This window comes from Pelobates fuscus, chromosome 4, assembly GCF_036172605.1.
Source record: "Pelobates fuscus isolate aPelFus1 chromosome 4, aPelFus1.pri, whole genome shotgun sequence".
Taxonomy (NCBI): Eukaryota; Metazoa; Chordata; class Amphibia; order Anura; family Pelobatidae; genus Pelobates; species Pelobates fuscus.
The window spans coordinates 204,779,822-204,799,248 of record NC_086320.1 but is presented as its reverse complement, the minus strand read 5'-3'; the positions used below and the strand labels follow the sequence as shown (position 1 = coordinate 204,799,248).

Below are 19,427 nucleotides of genomic sequence, written 5' to 3'. Positions count from 1 at the left end.
TACACCTACTAGCAGAAAGAGGAAGAAAAAAGCGAGGATCATTAATATCAGTGTATATATTTAAGTATAAAATTAATTACATAAAATTGTACAAATCAAATTCAATATTAAGACCTTTGGGTTCTAGGGTATCTAATGTGTGAACCCATTTCATTTCTTCTTTGCCTAGGTATTGAATAAAATTTCCTCCGCGCCATGATTTTTTAACCATTTGAATCCCTAAAAATGTGAGGCCACTAGGGTCTTTGTTATGGTACCTTTTAAAATGAGCAGATACGCTATGGTGATCTACGCCCTTCCGAATATTATTAACGTGTTCATAAATTCTTTTATGTAAGGGGCGGGTGGTCCTCCCTACATACTGTAGACCACATGGGCATATTAGAAGGTATATAATATTTTTAGAAAAACAAGTAATAAAATCTTTAATGGTATATTCTTCTGTTGTATATTTTGTTTTAAATTTGCTAATCCCTCTTACAGTATTGTTTTTGCTGCATTTGCATCCTACACATTTTCCACATGAATAAAAACCTTTTTTATTTACACTTAAGAATGTTTCTGGCACTTCTTTTCTTGGGTGGTTAAATGTCAGGATCTGCTTTAAACTAGGTGCTTCTCTAAAAGTGATAAAAGGCTTATCTGGAATAATTGTCGATAGTTCTCTGTCTTTTTTTAAAAGGTGCCAATGTTTATTAATAATAGATTTAACCTTTTTAAAATACTGATTAAAATCTAAAACCAAAGGTACTTTCTCAAATTTTTCTTGTCCTCTGTTGAAATTACTTTGTTTAAAAACCAATTCATTTTGGTCCAAACTTTTTATTTCATCGAATGCCCTATTTAATATATGAGTGGGATAATATTTTTGCGAAAATTTGTCTACCACTATTTTAGCTTGTTCTTCAAAAATACTCTGTTCGGTGCAGTTTCTTTTTATTCTTTGTAGTTGGCCTTTTGGAATATTATTTAACCACGGAGTGTAGTGCCCACTATTATATAGTACATAACTATTGGCATCAACTTTCTTAAAATAATTTTTTGTTTTTAAAATACCTGCTTCCTCATAGATTTCTAAATCTAGGAAATTAATATTCTGGCTACTAAAAGAACTGCTAAAATGTAGACCCCACTCATTGGAATTAATACTTGATAAAAAGAAGTCCGATTGTGTACCTTTCCATATAAAAAATATATCATCGATATATCTATGGTATGATGTCAGGTTCGTTCCCCAGTTATGACTGCCATAAATAACTTCGGTTTCCCATCCTGACATGAAAAGGTTAGCATAACTAGGGGCGAACCTGGTCCCCATAGCCGTACCTTGTAGTTGTAGGTAAAATCTAGAATTAAAATTAAAATAATTGTTTTCTAAAATCCATCTAATACTGTCTATAAGGAATAAAATATGTGGGTTACTAAAATTTCCCGATTTTTCCAAACATTCCTGAACCATTTTACATCCTTTCTCATGAGAGGTATAAAGTGCCGTTACATCTGAGGTTACTAGAAAGTATCCATTTTCCCATTTGATGTTTTTTATAATTTTAATTACATCTGTTGTGTCCCTAAGGTATGATGGCATTTCTTTAACTAGGTTTTGTAACCAAATATCCACGTATTTGGAAAGATTGGCTGAAATGGACCCAATGCCGGACACAATCGGCCGGCCCGGAGGATTTTCAAAATTTTTGTGCACCTTAGGCAAAGTATAAAATACAGGCACTCTGGGAAATTCGACCAATAAAAATTTATATTCATTGTCATTTAAAATACCTTCTTCTTTACCTCTTTTCAATAGGGTCTCCAACGAAGACCCTATTGAACCTTAATATTGAATTTGATTTGTACAATTTTATGTAATTAATTTTATACTTAAATATATACACTGATATTAATTATCCTCGCTTTTTTCTTCCTCTTTCTGCTAGTAGGTGTACTTATGTATTTTTATTGTTGAATGTTTCTCTTGGACCAAATAGGTTTTTTTAGAATATATATACAGATATCTTTTTAAAATAATATATATACATGCCTATATCTCTTTTTAAAAATAATACATGTACCTTCTGATTACTGTTATGAACTACCTCTTTAAAGTACAGTTTTATATTATCCTTTGCTGTTGTTTTTTTGGTTTTTGATTTTTGTGCCAATTTTTCCAATTCTATATGGACTGTGGGATTCCCCTTTTTAGACATTTAGCGGACTTACCCCTTTTTCATTATAAAAAAGACTATGGGAATGCACCCAATGAACTAATAGATTCCACGCCCCCAACATGGGCTTTAAAAGGCAGGACCAGCTACATCAGGACGTGATCTGAGGAAGCCGATTGGGCGAAACGCGTCATCACGTCATTACGTCATTACGTCATCACGCCATCACGTGATCGGACGAAACACCGAGTTCCAGGAAGTGCTGCGAAGTGCTGAAGTTTCGTATGGGAGTGGTAGATATCCCTCATACAAACACTGATACATGATTGTTTTACTTCCATATGGGAACGGTGACTTTGGATTTTATTTATAAAATAAAGTGTTTTTTTACTACTGATCGAGCTGGTACCCTGCTATTTTATACTACCATCCAAGTCCTGATGTGTGGACTTATAAGCTGGACAAGTTAGAGCAGACTTTTACTGCTCTATCTTTGTGAGTAATATTCCTATTTTGGGTTTATTTTATATACCTGTTTATCAAACAATATTATACTATGTTTTTTCCTCTCTGTATTTTTTTATATGTTTTAACTTGATTGGAGCATCTAAGGAGACATATTTTTTTATTGTAAGTTATTATTTTATTACTTACCACCATTCACTTGCAATTTTGCACATAACCTTATTCGAGTGTGACTAATTTGCACACTCCTTTTTGCACTAATTATATGCATATACTCGCACCTTAAATATTTAAAGGTATAGTGCATCTTTTTTACTTATATTATAGTTTGTTATATACCAGAAGTTAACGCGGTAATAGTCCCATACACTTCTGACAACCCCTAAATTTGGGGAGTTGTCTGCCAAATGCAGGTATTTGAATATTTTTTTTTTTATAGAGACAAATCACCTCTCTAAAGTAAAGTTGAAGAGAATAAAAATACAGTTTCAAGTTCCCAACTCTTCCTGAAAAATTTAATGCTTGGTAATTTTTATTTAAATCAACACTCCAGGCACTATAGCCACTACAGTGTGCTATAGTGGTAAAGGTGCCTGGATTCCCCTGCTGTTTGACTTCTTCCCTATGCCACTCCCTGCCTCAACTCCCTGCCTTTACTGATTAATAGTGATCATCTTGATATAAGCTAGCCCTATATTGTAGTGCTTAGCTCACGATTGCTAACAGAAGATCTTATGTAGGAGCTTTGGGCTTTTCATAGAAGTAGTGGGGGCAGGAAGTGACTCACAGCAGTCTCCAAGTAAGAAGCCAAACTATTCTAAATTGTTTTAATATTTACAATGAGGGAGTTCCAGAGCACTCCTGACACCATAGTCATTACATAGAGCTGTAGTGGCTACGGTGCTTGGAGTGTTTAGTTAATATAAATAGCTTTTATATAATTAAACCCGCTGAAACAAGTTCAACTGTATGTAAGTTCTTGGATGTGCCATCTATACATGATACCAGTACGAGAAGCCTTACAATTTAAAGAAAGTATGGAGTGAATGACATAAACATAACTAACTAGATTAAACCAAGGCTATATTCAGAATGGCTACATGATGATTTCAGCCAAACAGAATGCAGCAGGAAGTTGAATGATAGAGATAAAAAGCACAGATGGGGTTAAATTAATGGCAGTCTTTAGTGTACTGTGCTGTTCAGATTTCAGAGAACATAAAAGTAAATACAAGAAAAGTCCATAATCTTCATAACTGTTTGACTGCATTAAATGTTATCTTAATTACATTGATTAATATAATTGAACCTCTCCTGTGTATTCAAGTCCACCATTTTGGCTCAATAATAAGGCAATGGCTGTGATCATAATATTGTATATTAAATTCCCTTGTTTCTTTACAACTTTGTAAGTTGCATTTCACTGCAAATGCATTACAATTTCCTTTACTTTCTTAAATGAGATTTGCATAGAAATCATTAGCATCCTAATTCATTGGAACAATTAGTCTCTGATATTTTCTTGTGTACTAATCCTTTCTTCAGTAAAATAAACAGTTTATTTTTTTCTTTTAATCCAAACCTTATTGGCAACAGACTACTGGATTAGTTTCTTCTTTAAACTTCTTAGACAGACTGCAATTATTAACAATTCAAAATATCTATACTAATGAAGGCAAACATGTTGTGTATTGTAAACCCTTGGGAAATAGTTTTGCTGGCAAAAGAATACGGGCATATCTAACTTAATTTCCACTGTCAAGTAAATAGTGTTCTATTTCAGAAAATCTGATATTTTTTTCAAATCTACACCATAATTTCTTTACATGTTTAAAAACAGTAAAACACTATTATCTTTCTGGGTCATGACAGGGTTATGTATTAAAGTTGTTTTATCTCTTTTATATCTGTATGTAACAGATTTACAGTATCTCCCTATTTATAAAAAAACAGCCCTTAATCTAGCCTTGCTTTTGCTGCACCTTAGTTACAGAATTTAATCAATAACGTGTTTATATTCTGGCCTAAAATATGCTCTGCATAAAAAGGTATATACACAAACTTGGGATATTTACTGTATGCCACAAAATCTCAAAACTGGGCATGGAATCCTGCCCTTTCCCCCCTTCCCAAAAAAAAATGAATGTGATCAATTGGAAATGGGACAGGTCAACCAAAAATAGACAGGCACTGCTGTAACAGAAAGTTATATGCCAATAATAAACACACATGGTAAAAATGCAAACTTCGAGATCGTCCTAACAGGGTTTTATATGTAATCGTATATCTGTAAAAAGCATACTTCGAATTCACTTTTAGAAATGTTTAGAACAATTCAGGCTGCTTGAAATAAGTTATTGATCTGTTCTGAGGTAAATTTTAAAAATGGACACTTGACATTGAGTTTGTGGGATGATGCTAACATGTACAACATATATATTTTTGGATATTACACCCGAGATATTTGCACAACCCAACAGTTTACTAACTAAAAGTTAACTATCTTTAATATTTGTTTTTTTATTAATCACAAAGTAGTGTATGTTTGGCCTGCAGGGCCATGTCAAACCATATAAATGAATGTAACCTCTATGGTGCAATACATGTGGGCATATACACACATTTAGGGCACTATATAAAGATTGCTTGAGTGGCCAACATTTCTCAGCAGATATTTGAGGGGGGATGAATGCACTTGGAGCATCAGCGATGAGATTGCCTTAGACTTGAAAGTGTAATTTTGGTAAGTGTGCTAAGTTTACTTATTTCTTTGATACTAGACACTCATTAAGCTTCAATAGGAGACAATAAGAATCTGTTAACTCCACACGTTAAGCCAATGTGGTTTGTTTAGAAATTGTTAATTAGTCTGGCATTTTTGGCTCAATTGAGCAACTCTGTTGTTTACTCAGTAGTCACTAAATAAACCCTGCAAACGTATAATAAGCTGATGGTACAAACAGTGCATTTCTAAAATGTTGGTAAATATTACTAAAATATTAACATACAAAATACATACCTTGAGCTTTTTCACACTTATGCATGGGTCGTTTGAAAAACTTTCTGTGTCTGCAATCTGTATATTTGAGTTTTCCAGTTCACCAGTTAAATCGTTCCTCACCTGTCAGTAATTAGAAGAATAGGTGAATGGAAACATAGGTAGATTTTCAATAGACAATCAATCAAGAAATGATGTTCAATGTATTATTTATAGGATACATAGTAATGATGGTGACATTAAGGGGTTAATGCTGTAAACAGATAGGGCAGTGATGGCTAACCTTGACACCATAAATTGTTTCTTGACTACATTTCCCATGATGCTCAGCTAGCTTTTAGAGTCTAAAAGCTAGCTGAGCATCATGTGAAATGTTGTCCATAAACAATTTATGGTGTCAAGGTTAGCCATCACTAACCTTACTGTTGAGTCTTCTTCTACAAATTTATTTTCTCTTTTCTTATTTTTTCTACCTCTTTTGTTGATTTATCCCTTTGTAATTTTCACATTTTTTGTGTGTAATTAGTTCACCACTATCATCCTTGTATCTGCTTTATGCATTTTGCTGGAATTTGTGTGGTATTTTTTCTGTTCTTTTTATTCCTTTCTGATTTGTTCCAATTTTGCTTTATTTTTATGACTCTTTTATACTTTTATTGCAACCCTTTTTCCTTTTTCCTTTTATCCATGCCCATACAGTAAATGTCACAAGAACCCATAAACTAGAAAGCGCGTGCAGCTTTATTCGTGCACAATTACACAGGTCACACAGAGAGCAGCATTGTCATGCAATACGTGGGCAGAGCATATAGCGCACCATGATATTGCCATTTCTGCTCTTTACTGTTGCATTGAACTTCATCAGCAATGGATATACTGATTCTGTGAAGCACTTACTGGGTTATTCATTAAAATGAGAGCTTTCAGGTATTACAAGTGAATTCCCAGCGTATTTCATATTTAAGGCCAAAATAGCTGAATTTCTAAATTCGACTATGCTACCAGGACAAGTTTGTTCATCCTCACTCATCGGGAATCCCCCAAAATACATCAGAAAGAAATCATAGAAAAAATGTTGAGAAAGCACACGGAGTGGTGCAAAATGCATCCATGGCTTCTCTAATCTTTCTTTAGGGTTAGCTTCTTTGGTGGTCTCCCCCCTGTACAGCAGCTGCAGGGGGTCCTATGCTCAGGTTTTGGATTTTTTATACTTTGTTCACTCACAATCACAACCTTTTTTTTTCATTTTCACATGCTAGGACCAATACAGCATACATGAGGACTGCTGTTCTAGTATCTTGCCAAATGTATATACCGGTATATATTTTTTTCTTTAATAAATGTGCATTTGTTCTATGATTTCTTCCTGATATATTTTTGGGGATGCCCTATGAGTGCAGATCAACAAACTTGTGTGAAGTATAATTTGATTACTGGGAGGATTCCAGCACCGAGAAGGAAACCCTCTTATTTAACCTATTGAATTGCGACAAGAATGATGAAAAACAGTATATCCAACTAACTATATAGGCCCCCTGGCCTTACTTACCCCCCTTAAAGCTCATAAAAACTCATCTGTTTTCTTGCATCATGCGGGTCTGCCAGCACTGGCACCACCTCAGATTTGCCTCCTTGGCTGGCATCATCAGAATTGATGATAGGATATCATTGGATTGGCTGAGATAGTTGATGATCTCAGCCAAGGAGGCATGGTGGGGCAGGGGTAGCGCTAAACGCCGCCCTGGCCATTCACCATCTCCACATAGAGATGCATTGAATCAATGCATCTTTATGAGAAAAGTTCAGAGAAAGGACCTCTAGCACTCATATGAGGAATGGTCACTGGAGGTGTACCTAGGCTGTCATGTAAACACTGCATTTTCTGTAAAAAAAAATGCAAAAGCCTGCAAGGACAGGCTATACTCACCAGAAAAACAACATTAAGCTTCCCTTTAAATTTAATATGGAATTCCCAGCAACGCTCACTTTAGTGAATAGCCCTGACTGTTTCTCCAATAAATACTTGAACAAATGCAAAACATATAGTGATTATTAATTACTATTCAATATACTTTAAATTGCATCTCACTAAAATACTTAAAGGTAGGCAATATTAAACATAATAATGTAATAAATACAATAATAATTGCAAAACACAATTGCAAAAAGTGAGATTTCAAAGTGAATTTAAAGTAAATTTCAAGATAAAGGCCCAGCTGAAATGGAACAATTCTTCCAGTTAGCTATGCATCCAGTTAATCTAATTTGTCATTCAATTTGAAATTCACTTTGAGTTCACTCTGAATTCGCTACAATTCTTATGTTAGTGAATAGCCTTATAAGTTTGGTACAATCAACCCTAGTTGGTAGGCACTACAGTTATCAAAACAATATCATTTTTTCTCTTGGATTTTATGAGTTTCCACTGAATTTCTGGGCCATAGTAGCCAAAGCAAAGAGGTAGAGTTAAGGGGTTTATGGTTAAAGTCAGGTGGTAATGAATACACTTTGATGTTTTAGCTTTAACATCTTTCTTACTGTGTATGAAGTCATTCTAGGTCAACATGTTTCCCATAAACATATTCTGCAGACATTACGGGCCAAAAAGGTAGGCAAACAGTTAGAAAAGATAGACGACAGACAATTATTAATTTATGGACCCCATCTATTTTGCAAAGTTAATTGTCATCATCGTGGCGTAATAAAAATCCCATTGGAAATGTTTTCAAACACTGTACAAATTACCAAATGATAAAAGCTTCTTGAAAGTAAAGGCCAGTCTGGCACATAAAATGAAATGGCAAGGTTTATTGCAGCAAAGATGGGTAATAAATATCGACTTAAGTTGTCTTCGGCTGTAGCAAACCATTAACGCTGTAGTTTATAAGAAGCAAACTAAGAACAATATTGATGCCCCATTTAATAACCTACTAAATAAAAATAAAACAGATATAGCTGTAGCTTTACAAATGTCATAAAAGGGATACTTCATTCAATATAACCACTACAGCTGAGCGTTGTATTATTTTGTCAGAAGTTGCCGGAAAATGACCCCTCCTCAGTCACATTAACAACATGGAATTTAGGCTTCAGTACTATCAATGTAAATTGTGTCCAACCTGGACAACAGCAATTAACTAAGAACATTTGGTTAACCTTTTATCAAATTATGTAGACTACCTCCAGATTTTGAGATCTCTCTTTGACTTACGTATAATTGTCTTCCTTGCTTACAATGTGATTAAATACATAATATGTATATAACTACAATTAATAAACCTGGCTTTATACACATTTGAGGCTGTCAACGGTTTAATATTTAGACCTTTTTCCAACAACACAACATTTCCAATTTTGACAACATTTATACATTCCTTTGAAATACTACCAAGGAAAACTCTTAGTAGAATTGGTGTGTTAAAGACCTAGAAGAACAAATTGAACTACCGGTAATTGTTTTCCACCTGCTAGCACTGTCCTAGATTCTATATAGTAATAGCTAATGTTTAACCAGGAATGGTACATTCAGATCATCCCGGGTCTCCAAGTTAGTCCTGGGGATGTTACTATTACCTAATTTAATGGGTTTTAAATCCTATTGAACTTGGAAGGATGAGGGGCTTAGACAATGCTGCCAGGAATTGAACCTGCAACCCCTAGGGGTTGAACATATTCTATCAATGATGCCTCACTCCACTATCTCACTGGCCTAAAATGAAAACATTTATTAAATGTCTAACAAGTTGTCTACAATATTAAAATTGGGGCAATCTCCATTGAAAGCAGTGGGACTAGCAGGTAAATTCCACTTGTGACTCCCTCCCCCCCCCCTTTTATGTTTTCCACCTCTTTTTTTAAATAGAATACTTTGTGATGTATTCCAAATCTTATAAAATGAAGTACAAAATACAATACAATTGAAGTACAGGTAAATATTTTTTAGGAGTTTGGACACATAAGATAACACAATCAAAAGGGGTACTACTCTTTTTTTTTTTTTACTGTGGGGTTGGTAATTTGTCGCCACTGGCTGCCTGGTAACAGCATGTATGCGTCAGACAACACTTTTGCACGTAATTTACATAAGCCACCTGGAATTCACATGTCCCCCCGTCTCCCTATAGCTAAACCATAGAGCTTTATGATCTACAGTACATTTCATACAAAAGGTAAGCCCCTTCCTTGCAATAATTGACAGCATTATTGCCACTTTTAATCTAACCAAAAGGGCCATTAAACAACAAAATACTGCTCTTCAGCATTAATTTAACGGTCAAGTAACATGATTATATTGTTTCTCTGAATATTCATGTACAGGGAGTTTAAAATGAATTTAACTTAAATTTTAAACTTAAAGTCAAACTAGCCAATTTAGAAAAATTATCCATGTCAGTTGTGTGTTCAATTTGGCTATGTTGACCTTACATTTGAAATTCGGTTTGAAACCCAGCATTTCTCACTAGTGAATAACTATTTTAAAGTTTTGGCATGTGCTTCGACTTTATGTAAGTCACAGTAATTATGTAAGGTACATAAACTTCCCCCTATGGATGTCCTGAAAGTGATCTTTGGGTGGTTGCATGTAGCAAACAAAATGATATTGCCTGTGTTTTACAATCAGTGTTTGCGCATATTGTGTCTGTATCAGTGTCAGCTGTCAGCCATAGATCCAAGACTGGTATTTCTCAGGCACTAAAGGCTTGCATGGAACCAGATTGAAATGATTGATTATAAGCAAATATATCAAAGTGTCTGATATTCCCAGACCAAATCATTAACAGGTCACAAATGAGTCAATTTGTTTTAATCTGATTTACAAAAAGAAAAAGAAAACAAACATCAACATATAAACATCAACATAGACGGAGCATTATAATAATTTGGAAATCACAGGAAAAAATAATGCTGCCTTCATGAGAAAAAAATCACATATTAACATAGCTTTCACTTGTTTTCCATTTCCATTACGCATTAAGACTTTATAATGTAATTACTAATGTTGTTTATGACTAGTAAAGAGATGGTAAGCTGAATTAAAAAGTTAGCAATTCACAGGGATGGTTGGAAGTGATTACATTTGAAGAGGATTGCCTGATAATCAGTCTGTTGGCAGCACAATGCACTGCAATGCATCTGTCAGGGACAGCAACTTGCATATATTTCTTTACTGAACAAAACCTATTTAAAAAAGGGGGCTGAAACACAAATAGAAACACTCAGCTACTGAACAGAATTCTAATGAGTGCAGCATGTGAACCTCACTGCCTTAGACGCTAACATTGTCCTATAGCCCCGATTTGCATTTATAACAAAATTAGTGGTGTTTAATGTATTATAAAACCCTAGCAAAAGGGGCAATAAAATAGATTTTGTGTATGATGTGTCTTTACTGTATAAATAGATTGACTTGTTTGTTGTACCATTTTCATAAATATTAACCTGAAAGTGGAAAATTGGATAGATTGCCTAGTGATCCCAGACCCCTACCTAGATGAAAAAAGGGAGAGGTATTCTGGGACAAATAGACAAAGCTGTGGTCAGGGGGTGGTGCAAGTCCACCTAAGGGCGTGGACCCGGGTACATGTATGAATAGAAAATATTTTAACTGGCAAAAAATTAAATATATTGGACAACTTGGAGGTCTGTACCTACAGTGTCCTTCAGTAAAGCGATGTATATATATTGGGAGCAAAGAAGGGTAGCTAAAAAAGGGGAGACATCTGCCTGATTTCTTATATATTGGTGCTCCTGCAAAGTGATCTCCTGACAACTGTCTTTATTAGATCCTTATTAATAGCAAGATATCCCCAACTAAGATTCGCCCGTGGTGGGCTAACAAAATTTTTTTCCCATAGATACACTTAGAAAGTAAAAATGAAGGTAGGGTTTTTTTGCTACAATGTTGCAGTTAATTGTGCAAATAAGGTAAACCCCTTCATGTGAGTTATATTCAGAAGGAGGTATACTTTAAAGGACTGCCAAGAAACTCCTCTAATATCTTTGTGAAAAAAGAAAAGCTATGCGCTAGTCCCTAGTATCCTCCAAACACCTTTGAGGGTGTTCTAATCTACAACTCACTCTGCAAGAGAGAAAAAAAAGTACTGCCTAGTGTGCCATCGCATAGACTGAGTTGTAGATTAGTGAGTTGTAGTGAGAGTATTGCATATATTAAAAAACTATCACTTTTTGAAATTAATTCTTGATGCATGTTGGTCTCTCATTTTTGGAAAAGTTGTTTCTTGTATTATTCAGGTCACCCATTTTGAATTTTTGTAGGCTTCCTATTTTTGACTATTATCTATAAAAATTAGCAAAACCATTGTTATCATGACTGGATGTTTTCCTGCAGGGAGTAAAATCCATATAAAAGGAAGGAGTAAGTGAGTTTGACCAATCCCTGGTACAGAGCATACCTGGGCACTCATTTTGTTACAAACTGCAGTAAGTCCAAATTTGGCCAAATAAGGTGATCATACAAATTCTTTTACTCTGATTCAAAAACTAGCAGAATCACAAATCAAACTAATTGTGCGATAGACAAGCTTGTTCATTGTGATTTGTGAGTCAGTATTCCTCCCATGATGCCAAAAAAGAGAATATTTGTGGGGAAAAATATGATTGATGTCTAGGGGACAGCAACTAAATGTTTATTTTATTTAGATCAAGTGAGAAGTGACCAACAGATGGAAAAATATGCATGTTTAAATACAGATGTTTTACTGTTCTTCCTCTTTTTTCCTCTATTGGTAAATATTTCTCATTTGATCTGTGAGCCAAATAGTCGGGAAATGCGGCTATCAATGTATTTTAAAATATGGTTAGTGTTCTGATCCATTTTCCCAAATAGTTTTACTAAGTGAAATTTAATGACATTTCGTACAAACTGCACTGCCATATGACTGAAATACAGCCGTCCCTAAATTTATTTTATTTTCTGACAAAGTGGTTCAGCTAAAATACACTTTTGCACTGTGCACAAGTCTAAAACCGTGCTACATGTATCATATCTGATTATCTCTTAGATTGCTATACTAAATATTGGGCTTGTTTTGTTTGTTTGTTTTTAAATCAACAATGTTATTCTTAATTCTCAGTTGACCGCACATGGCTGCTCACTGTTTTGATAATCCCCTTAGTGAATATGTCATGCTTCCTGCAATTGGGAATGAGTGAAATGAGTCAGGTAAGCATGTCTCAAAAACATTGCATGCATGTTATAAAACACATACAAAACGTATTCAGTTTTATATGCACAATTTTACAAGATCTGTTGCCACTGAACTTGATGACTGTCTATTCCATTTGTAAATCTTTTTCCAGAGAGCATAAAATTAATTAAATTCTTCACATGATATAAAGTGTATCCAACACGTTTAGAAAGAGTTATGCCACGTGTGCGAAGCAGTCTGTTCTTCGCTAATTAGAGTATTTCACAGTTAGAAGGCCAACAATGTAAATCTCTGGAAAAGTCTAAAGACTATGGACAGAAGCTGCATTACCAAATCCAAATCACTTGCAATGGAAGAAATACTCATATATCATCAATCCCATTGTTTTTAAAGACATCGTGACAATGCTCTAAAAACGCAAAGGATGGAAGTGAGACAATAAAGAGTGCTTACTGATCTGTTTTGATGGGGAATAAAAAGGATTGGGAATTAACTAATTGTCACATGAAACCAAAATCAGAACCTCCTACACAGTCCTGGTGGGACAGCGAACAGCGCCAAACTAGAGCCTTTGAGGAAATCTGGCATTTTACTGCAGTGTTGGAGCTGTAAGTGCACTATGTGGCAGAGGACAACTATCTCTATTACCCACTTACTGTAAATAGGCTGATGAATAAGGAAGATTGAAAATTTAAGCATTTTTTAATAGGTTAGTCAGCCGATTTATAGCTAGTGCAGGAAATTTAAATATCCAGAACTTGCAGAGAGTTTGATATCCGACCTAGGAGGATGTTAATATATTTTATTTAATGGTCTGCAGAGGTTTACATGGGGCCCCCTTAGTATTTCAACTTGTGCTGTAATTTGAGTAATATTATTTTGCATTTAAATGACCTGGAAAGACACTCTTTTTTTGTTCATGGAAGCACTTATATAAAAATCATCACACTATCACTATAAAGAATATAATAATGATCACACTATCCCTGTAAAGGATATAATGACCATAATATCGCTTTATAAAGGATACAAGGTGGATTTGCACTTTGAGCATTCATGACCTATCTGTAGAATCTATTTACACCTATTAAGAGGCTTTCATATTTAATAGGCTTCAGATACTTTACCATTTAGTTTATGTAACATAATACATAAAGCATTCTGATCAATCAAATACAGCAAAATGCATTTAGCACTGACAGTACATAATATTTATTTGTCCTGAGCTGTCACAAAAAGTCACACTAGGTAAATAATGTTGTGATCTATTTTTAACAATATTTTCTGTTGCTTTTTCTGGAGCTAGGGCTAAATGTAAGCACCGAATAGTAAATCCATTTGTCATTCAGGAAAGTCTCTAATCCCACCAGATGTTGATCATAAGAGAGTCCTAATGAGAACTGTTCACGGCAGATGGTTTGCACACTCAGACATTCTCATGCAATGGGCATGTGTAAATATTCACTACTAGGTCATGCCGGTGCATAGAAATACAGTCATATTTGCAAGTGATTAACATTATGACAAAGAGAACTTTGACGTCTTCTTTGTAGCTGCTAATTCCAACTAAAAAAAACACATTTAACTTCTTATAAGTGACAGCATACTGGCATTAAAATCTAATCCAAACATAAATTATGCCAATATGGAATGCCACAGTTGCTTACAATTAGCAACTGTGTAGAGATCTGATAACCAAACTCACGTAAAAAAAAAATTCTCATTTCATTTCTCGTTTTTTTTCTTAAACGTTTATTACATTTAATAAAACTTAATGATTTTGTTTAAAATGTAACTTTTTTTTCTGGCGGAACCTTACTAGCAACAACAGGCAAGTTAGGCTGAGCAGTTGGCTAGATAACAGTGGAGTCTGATCCAACATTGCTGCTCAACCAGATAAAAGTAAAATATTTTCCAAAAATCATACATCATTTAAAAAAAAAACAAAAAAAAAAACAAGTTTCATTAGATGTAATAAACTTTTCAAAAATGAGATGTGCAAATTTAATGACAGCTGTCCTTTAAGGATCAGATTGTCGTAATAACACAGACCATTGTTGGCACGCATCTCCTGACTTCTGGAAGATCTTCAACAAGAACTATCATAAAACAGGTTTATTCTGCTAGACTATACAGATTGGTACAGAATGTAATCCTTTCTTGAAAAAGAGAATATGATTTTCAAACTGCAGCATTTTTTATTAGACTCTATAAGACACTTTACTGTGGTGGTTTTGTGTTATTTAGTTAAAGCAAATATGAAAATATCTATGAAATTCTACGAGAAAAGCTTCCATATGTCAGTATCTCTAAGAGACAAATTCATTTTATATTTGGTAAATGATTTTTTTTTATATATATATCAGGTTATCTTCATCAGTTCTTATTCCCTGTATTCTTCCATGTTCACTATAGGAAAAATAGATTTTTTTTTTTTATGTATTATACCACACGCATATTCATCTTCTTAAGCACGCAGATTTGCCATTTCACAGATTAATAATGGGTTTCAATCACTATACAGCAATCTGTGGTGATTTGGCAAACAACTTTGACAAAATTTAGACACAAGTTCAACTTTACTTTGGCCGTTTGAAGATTCTCATCCATATCTATTAACTCGGTTTAATCACCTACCGTTTAGTGACTATATTCTATGCTAACATTTATTGCACTACTTGTTGTCTATTTTATATCCTCTTTAAAATATCTTTTAGCAAACAGTTTATTTGTTAAAGCTTATTTTATGTTGCTTATTTTTATGTTTATGTTGGTAATGGCAATTTATGCATTTACTGTCCCATTGTCTAACAGTTTCAAATATGGGAACTGTTGTTTATTGTAGGAAACACAAAGGAGGAAAATCTGTCCTTCAAAGTATATGTTAATATACGTTATGATAGAGAAAAAGCAGTTAAAAGAGTATCCTTTATTAGATAAAAACTTAAACCATATATAAAGGTAAGGGGAAGTGAGGTAAGACACACATAAGTGAGAAATGTATATCAAACAACGAATAAATAAAGCAATGCTGCCTAAAAGGTACCTAAGTGGCAGCACAAGACACCTATAAAGGTTAATATTTGCACAATGAATACCGATGCAACAGTGAATCAAAAGCAAGTCTATAACTAAGACAAATAGTTAATAGTTTGCTACATAAGAAGACAAATAATAATTGGCAACAGTGTTACAAGATACTGAAAGGGGAATACTAATTTTGTCCTCATATCCCCTATAAATGATAATGTTGCAATTTAAATGCAAACTCATTTTTTTTTACAGGAAAAATATGCATATTTTCTTGGAACTGGAAAAATAATTGTGTGACAATGTTATTGTGATAATTTATAATTAACAATTGTTTCTAGAACATTTATTTTTAGTCTGTTTTAAACTCTGGTGCCCATTTCAAAATATGTTGCATTGAATTCTGAATCACTAACCTGCTTACTTCCCTTACGAATGTCACTTAAGTGAAAAAGTAATAAAGATTTATATATAGACTATTCAAGAGGTGATTTGTCACAGCTTTCAATGTCTGTCTACAAAATTCTAGCGTATATTAAAAGGTATTTATATTTAAGTACTTGTCTCCTTAATGAATTTGTGCACAGATTTGCAAAGTAGTGAGCATATAACAGCATGAATGAATGTAATGTACTGTGTGTAAGAAATGAGGAGTTTTAAAGATATATATTCCAAGAAAGATAAGAATAGCTTGGGCACATGTTGTGTGATGCTTATCCCTTTGGACCTCCAAGTTGGTAGTACTATTGGTAAGCTAGCAGCATAGTGTTAAAGGCTGAGAAGGTCAGACTAACAGTGAAATAACTGCTCATGTATTCATTTGTTAGGAAATTGTGTAATACAGTGCTATGATTAATTTGTATTATTTTTAACTGACACGGTGTAATGTTGTTTAGTCAGGAACTGGCTGTTTGTTTTGTTGGTGGGATTTTTTCATTTTCTACATCCTCCAGTAAATGATATAGATGTGCTTACTACAGTTATAAGGACAACAGAGGTAATTGAAAAACACAATTACCTTCATTGTACTACCAGGTAATCTCAAGATGTTATGGCTTTAGAACTTATTTTTACTTCATTCACTATATGCAGTCAATGGCTAAATGCAGAGGATCATGGGACATTTGGAATTTACACATTCAAAGTTGGGCCTGCACAACATGAAGTCATACCTAATAGTTAGCTTTTAGTTATTTGCTGTTGTGTGCCTTTACCTCCAAAGTTTTACCTCATTTTTAAAGGGGCAGTCTCAACAAAATAATCACTACAGCTTAATATAGGTGTTTATGCTGCCAGTAATCTAATGGTACCAAACCCCACATTTTCTGTCAAACCAATTGACAGAAAGAGGACACTTGATAATGCAAAATATACACTTTTGCTTTATCAATATCATTTCAATCCAACCTGGATAGCAGTGAAAGGGTATTAGTCGCTAGATTAATAAATTTAATTTCCAGAAAAGCTTACACATTATAATAAATATAATAAAGTGGAAAATGTTAAACCTTTCTCTGATTATGAACTAGTATATAATGAGATCAGTCCGTTTTCATGAGTTTTATCTTTAATAACATTATGAGTTTTCCTATACAGATAGAAAAAGTAGGGTCAACTATTTTATTTCTTGACCAGGGCCTTGTAAATGTTAAGGATGGCTCTGAAAGCCACCAAATAGACTTTATCAAAGATACACACCAAACAGTAAATCAAAAAATCATGTGGCTCGCTGGTCTCCATGTTGGCGCTCCACCTCCCTGGCTGAGATCATCAGTCTCAATGATCTCAGCCAATCCAATGCTTCTATATACTGAAGCATGGGGGGCTGGTGCACATTTGCAGCAAAATGCCTCCCTGAGCAAATATATAGCTCTCAATGATAGTCATTTGAGCCTTAACCATGTTCTGTTAGAACTGCTGAAGTGCCTCTACTGGCTGTGTTCCTTACAGCCACAAGAGGCATGTTAACCCCTTCAGGACCGCTGACGGTTCAGGACCGTCAGCGGTAAAACGTGCGTTTGGACCGCTGACGGTCCTGAACCGTCATAACGGTTTTAGGCTACTTACCTGATCGCCGTCGGTCCCACGGCGGCGATCAGCTCTCCTCCCGGTCCAGGGGGACTGCCTGTCGGCCCGGGCAGTCCCCCCTCGGCAGATCAGGACCCCACGGCCATGTGATCACTCGATCACATGACCGCAATAGGGGTCTTTGTATCTGCCTGCAGGGGGACTGTCTGTGCTGACAGGCAGTCTCCCTGCAAGTGAAAAATCATAAAATAAAGTTAAAAAAAAAAACAATCAGTGTAAAAAAAAATATAATATGTGTATATATATATGATATATATATACATGTATTATATCTATATATACCTATATAATATATGTATATGTATCATATATATAATGTCACACTAAGTGTATTTTTATATTTATATATACGTATATTAATATAAAAATACACTTATATTTAAATTACACACAAATATATACAATATATATAATAACTATATATATGGTATATATATATTATTATAAAATACAAATAATATGTTAATAAAAATAAATAACAAAAAATAAAAATAATTTTTAATAATTAAAAAAAAATTATATATATATTAAATTTTATTCTAACAGTATTTTGATATTGATATATATATATATTTATATCAAAATACACTTAGAATGTAATGATATATATATCTATGTATAAATAAATAAATAAAAATAATACGAAATATACATATGTCCACATACAAAATTACATTAATAATTTCATAAATATACACGTAGACGTCAAATATATAAATATGTATATATATTAAAATTCTACGTGCATATTTATGTAATATTTTTACCTAATTAAGTAATTTTAATGATTGCAATTTGAGGGACCTGCCTGCCAACCCAGGCCAAAAGTCCAGATAATTTAATTTGCTAGCACTGTGCTTAACCCTGTAACTTTCTATGACACCCTAAATCCTGTACATGGGGGTACTGTTTTACTCGGGAGACTTCACTGAACACAAATATTAGTGTTTCAAAACAGTAAAACATATCACAGCGATGATATTGTCAGTGAAAGTGAAGTTTTTTGCATTTTTCACACACAAACAGCTCTTTCACTGAGGATATTATTGCTGTGATATATTTTACTGTTCTGATACACTAATATTTGTGTTCAGCGAAGTCTCCTGAGTATAACAGTACCCCACATGTAGAGGTTTTATAGTGTTTGTGAAAGTTACAGGGTCAAATATAAGGCTTGATTTTACTTTTTTTTTTTTTATTGAAATTTGTCAGATTGGTTAGGTTGCCTTTGACAGCGTATGGTAGCCAAGGAATGAGAATTAGCCCCATGATGGCATACCATTTACAAAAGAAGACAACCCAAGGTATTGCAAATGGGGTATGTTCAGCCTTTTGTAGTAGCCACTTAGTCACAAACACCGGCCAAAGTTAGCGGTTTTTGCATTTTTAACACACAAACAAATATAAATGCTAACTTTGGCCAGTGTTTGTGACTAGGTGGCTACTAAAAAAGACTGGACATACCCCATTTTAAATACCCTGGGTTGTCTACTTTAAAAAATATGTACATGTTAG

The 19,427-nt window shown here is 34.1% G+C and overlaps 1 protein-coding gene across 2 annotated transcripts in view; it reads right to left on the bottom strand.

Annotated features, from left to right (window-relative positions):
* Positions 1-19,427, bottom strand: part of GABBR2 (gamma-aminobutyric acid type B receptor subunit 2) — a 630,870-nt gene that overhangs the window by 285,420 nt on the left and 326,023 nt on the right. For both annotated transcript variants that reach the window (XM_063451858.1, XM_063451859.1), the window contains exon 4: positions 5,647-5,748. In XM_063451858.1, coding sequence (XP_063307928.1) covers positions 5,647-5,748 — 102 coding nt within the window. The remainder of the gene's footprint in view (positions 1-5,646; positions 5,749-19,427) is intronic.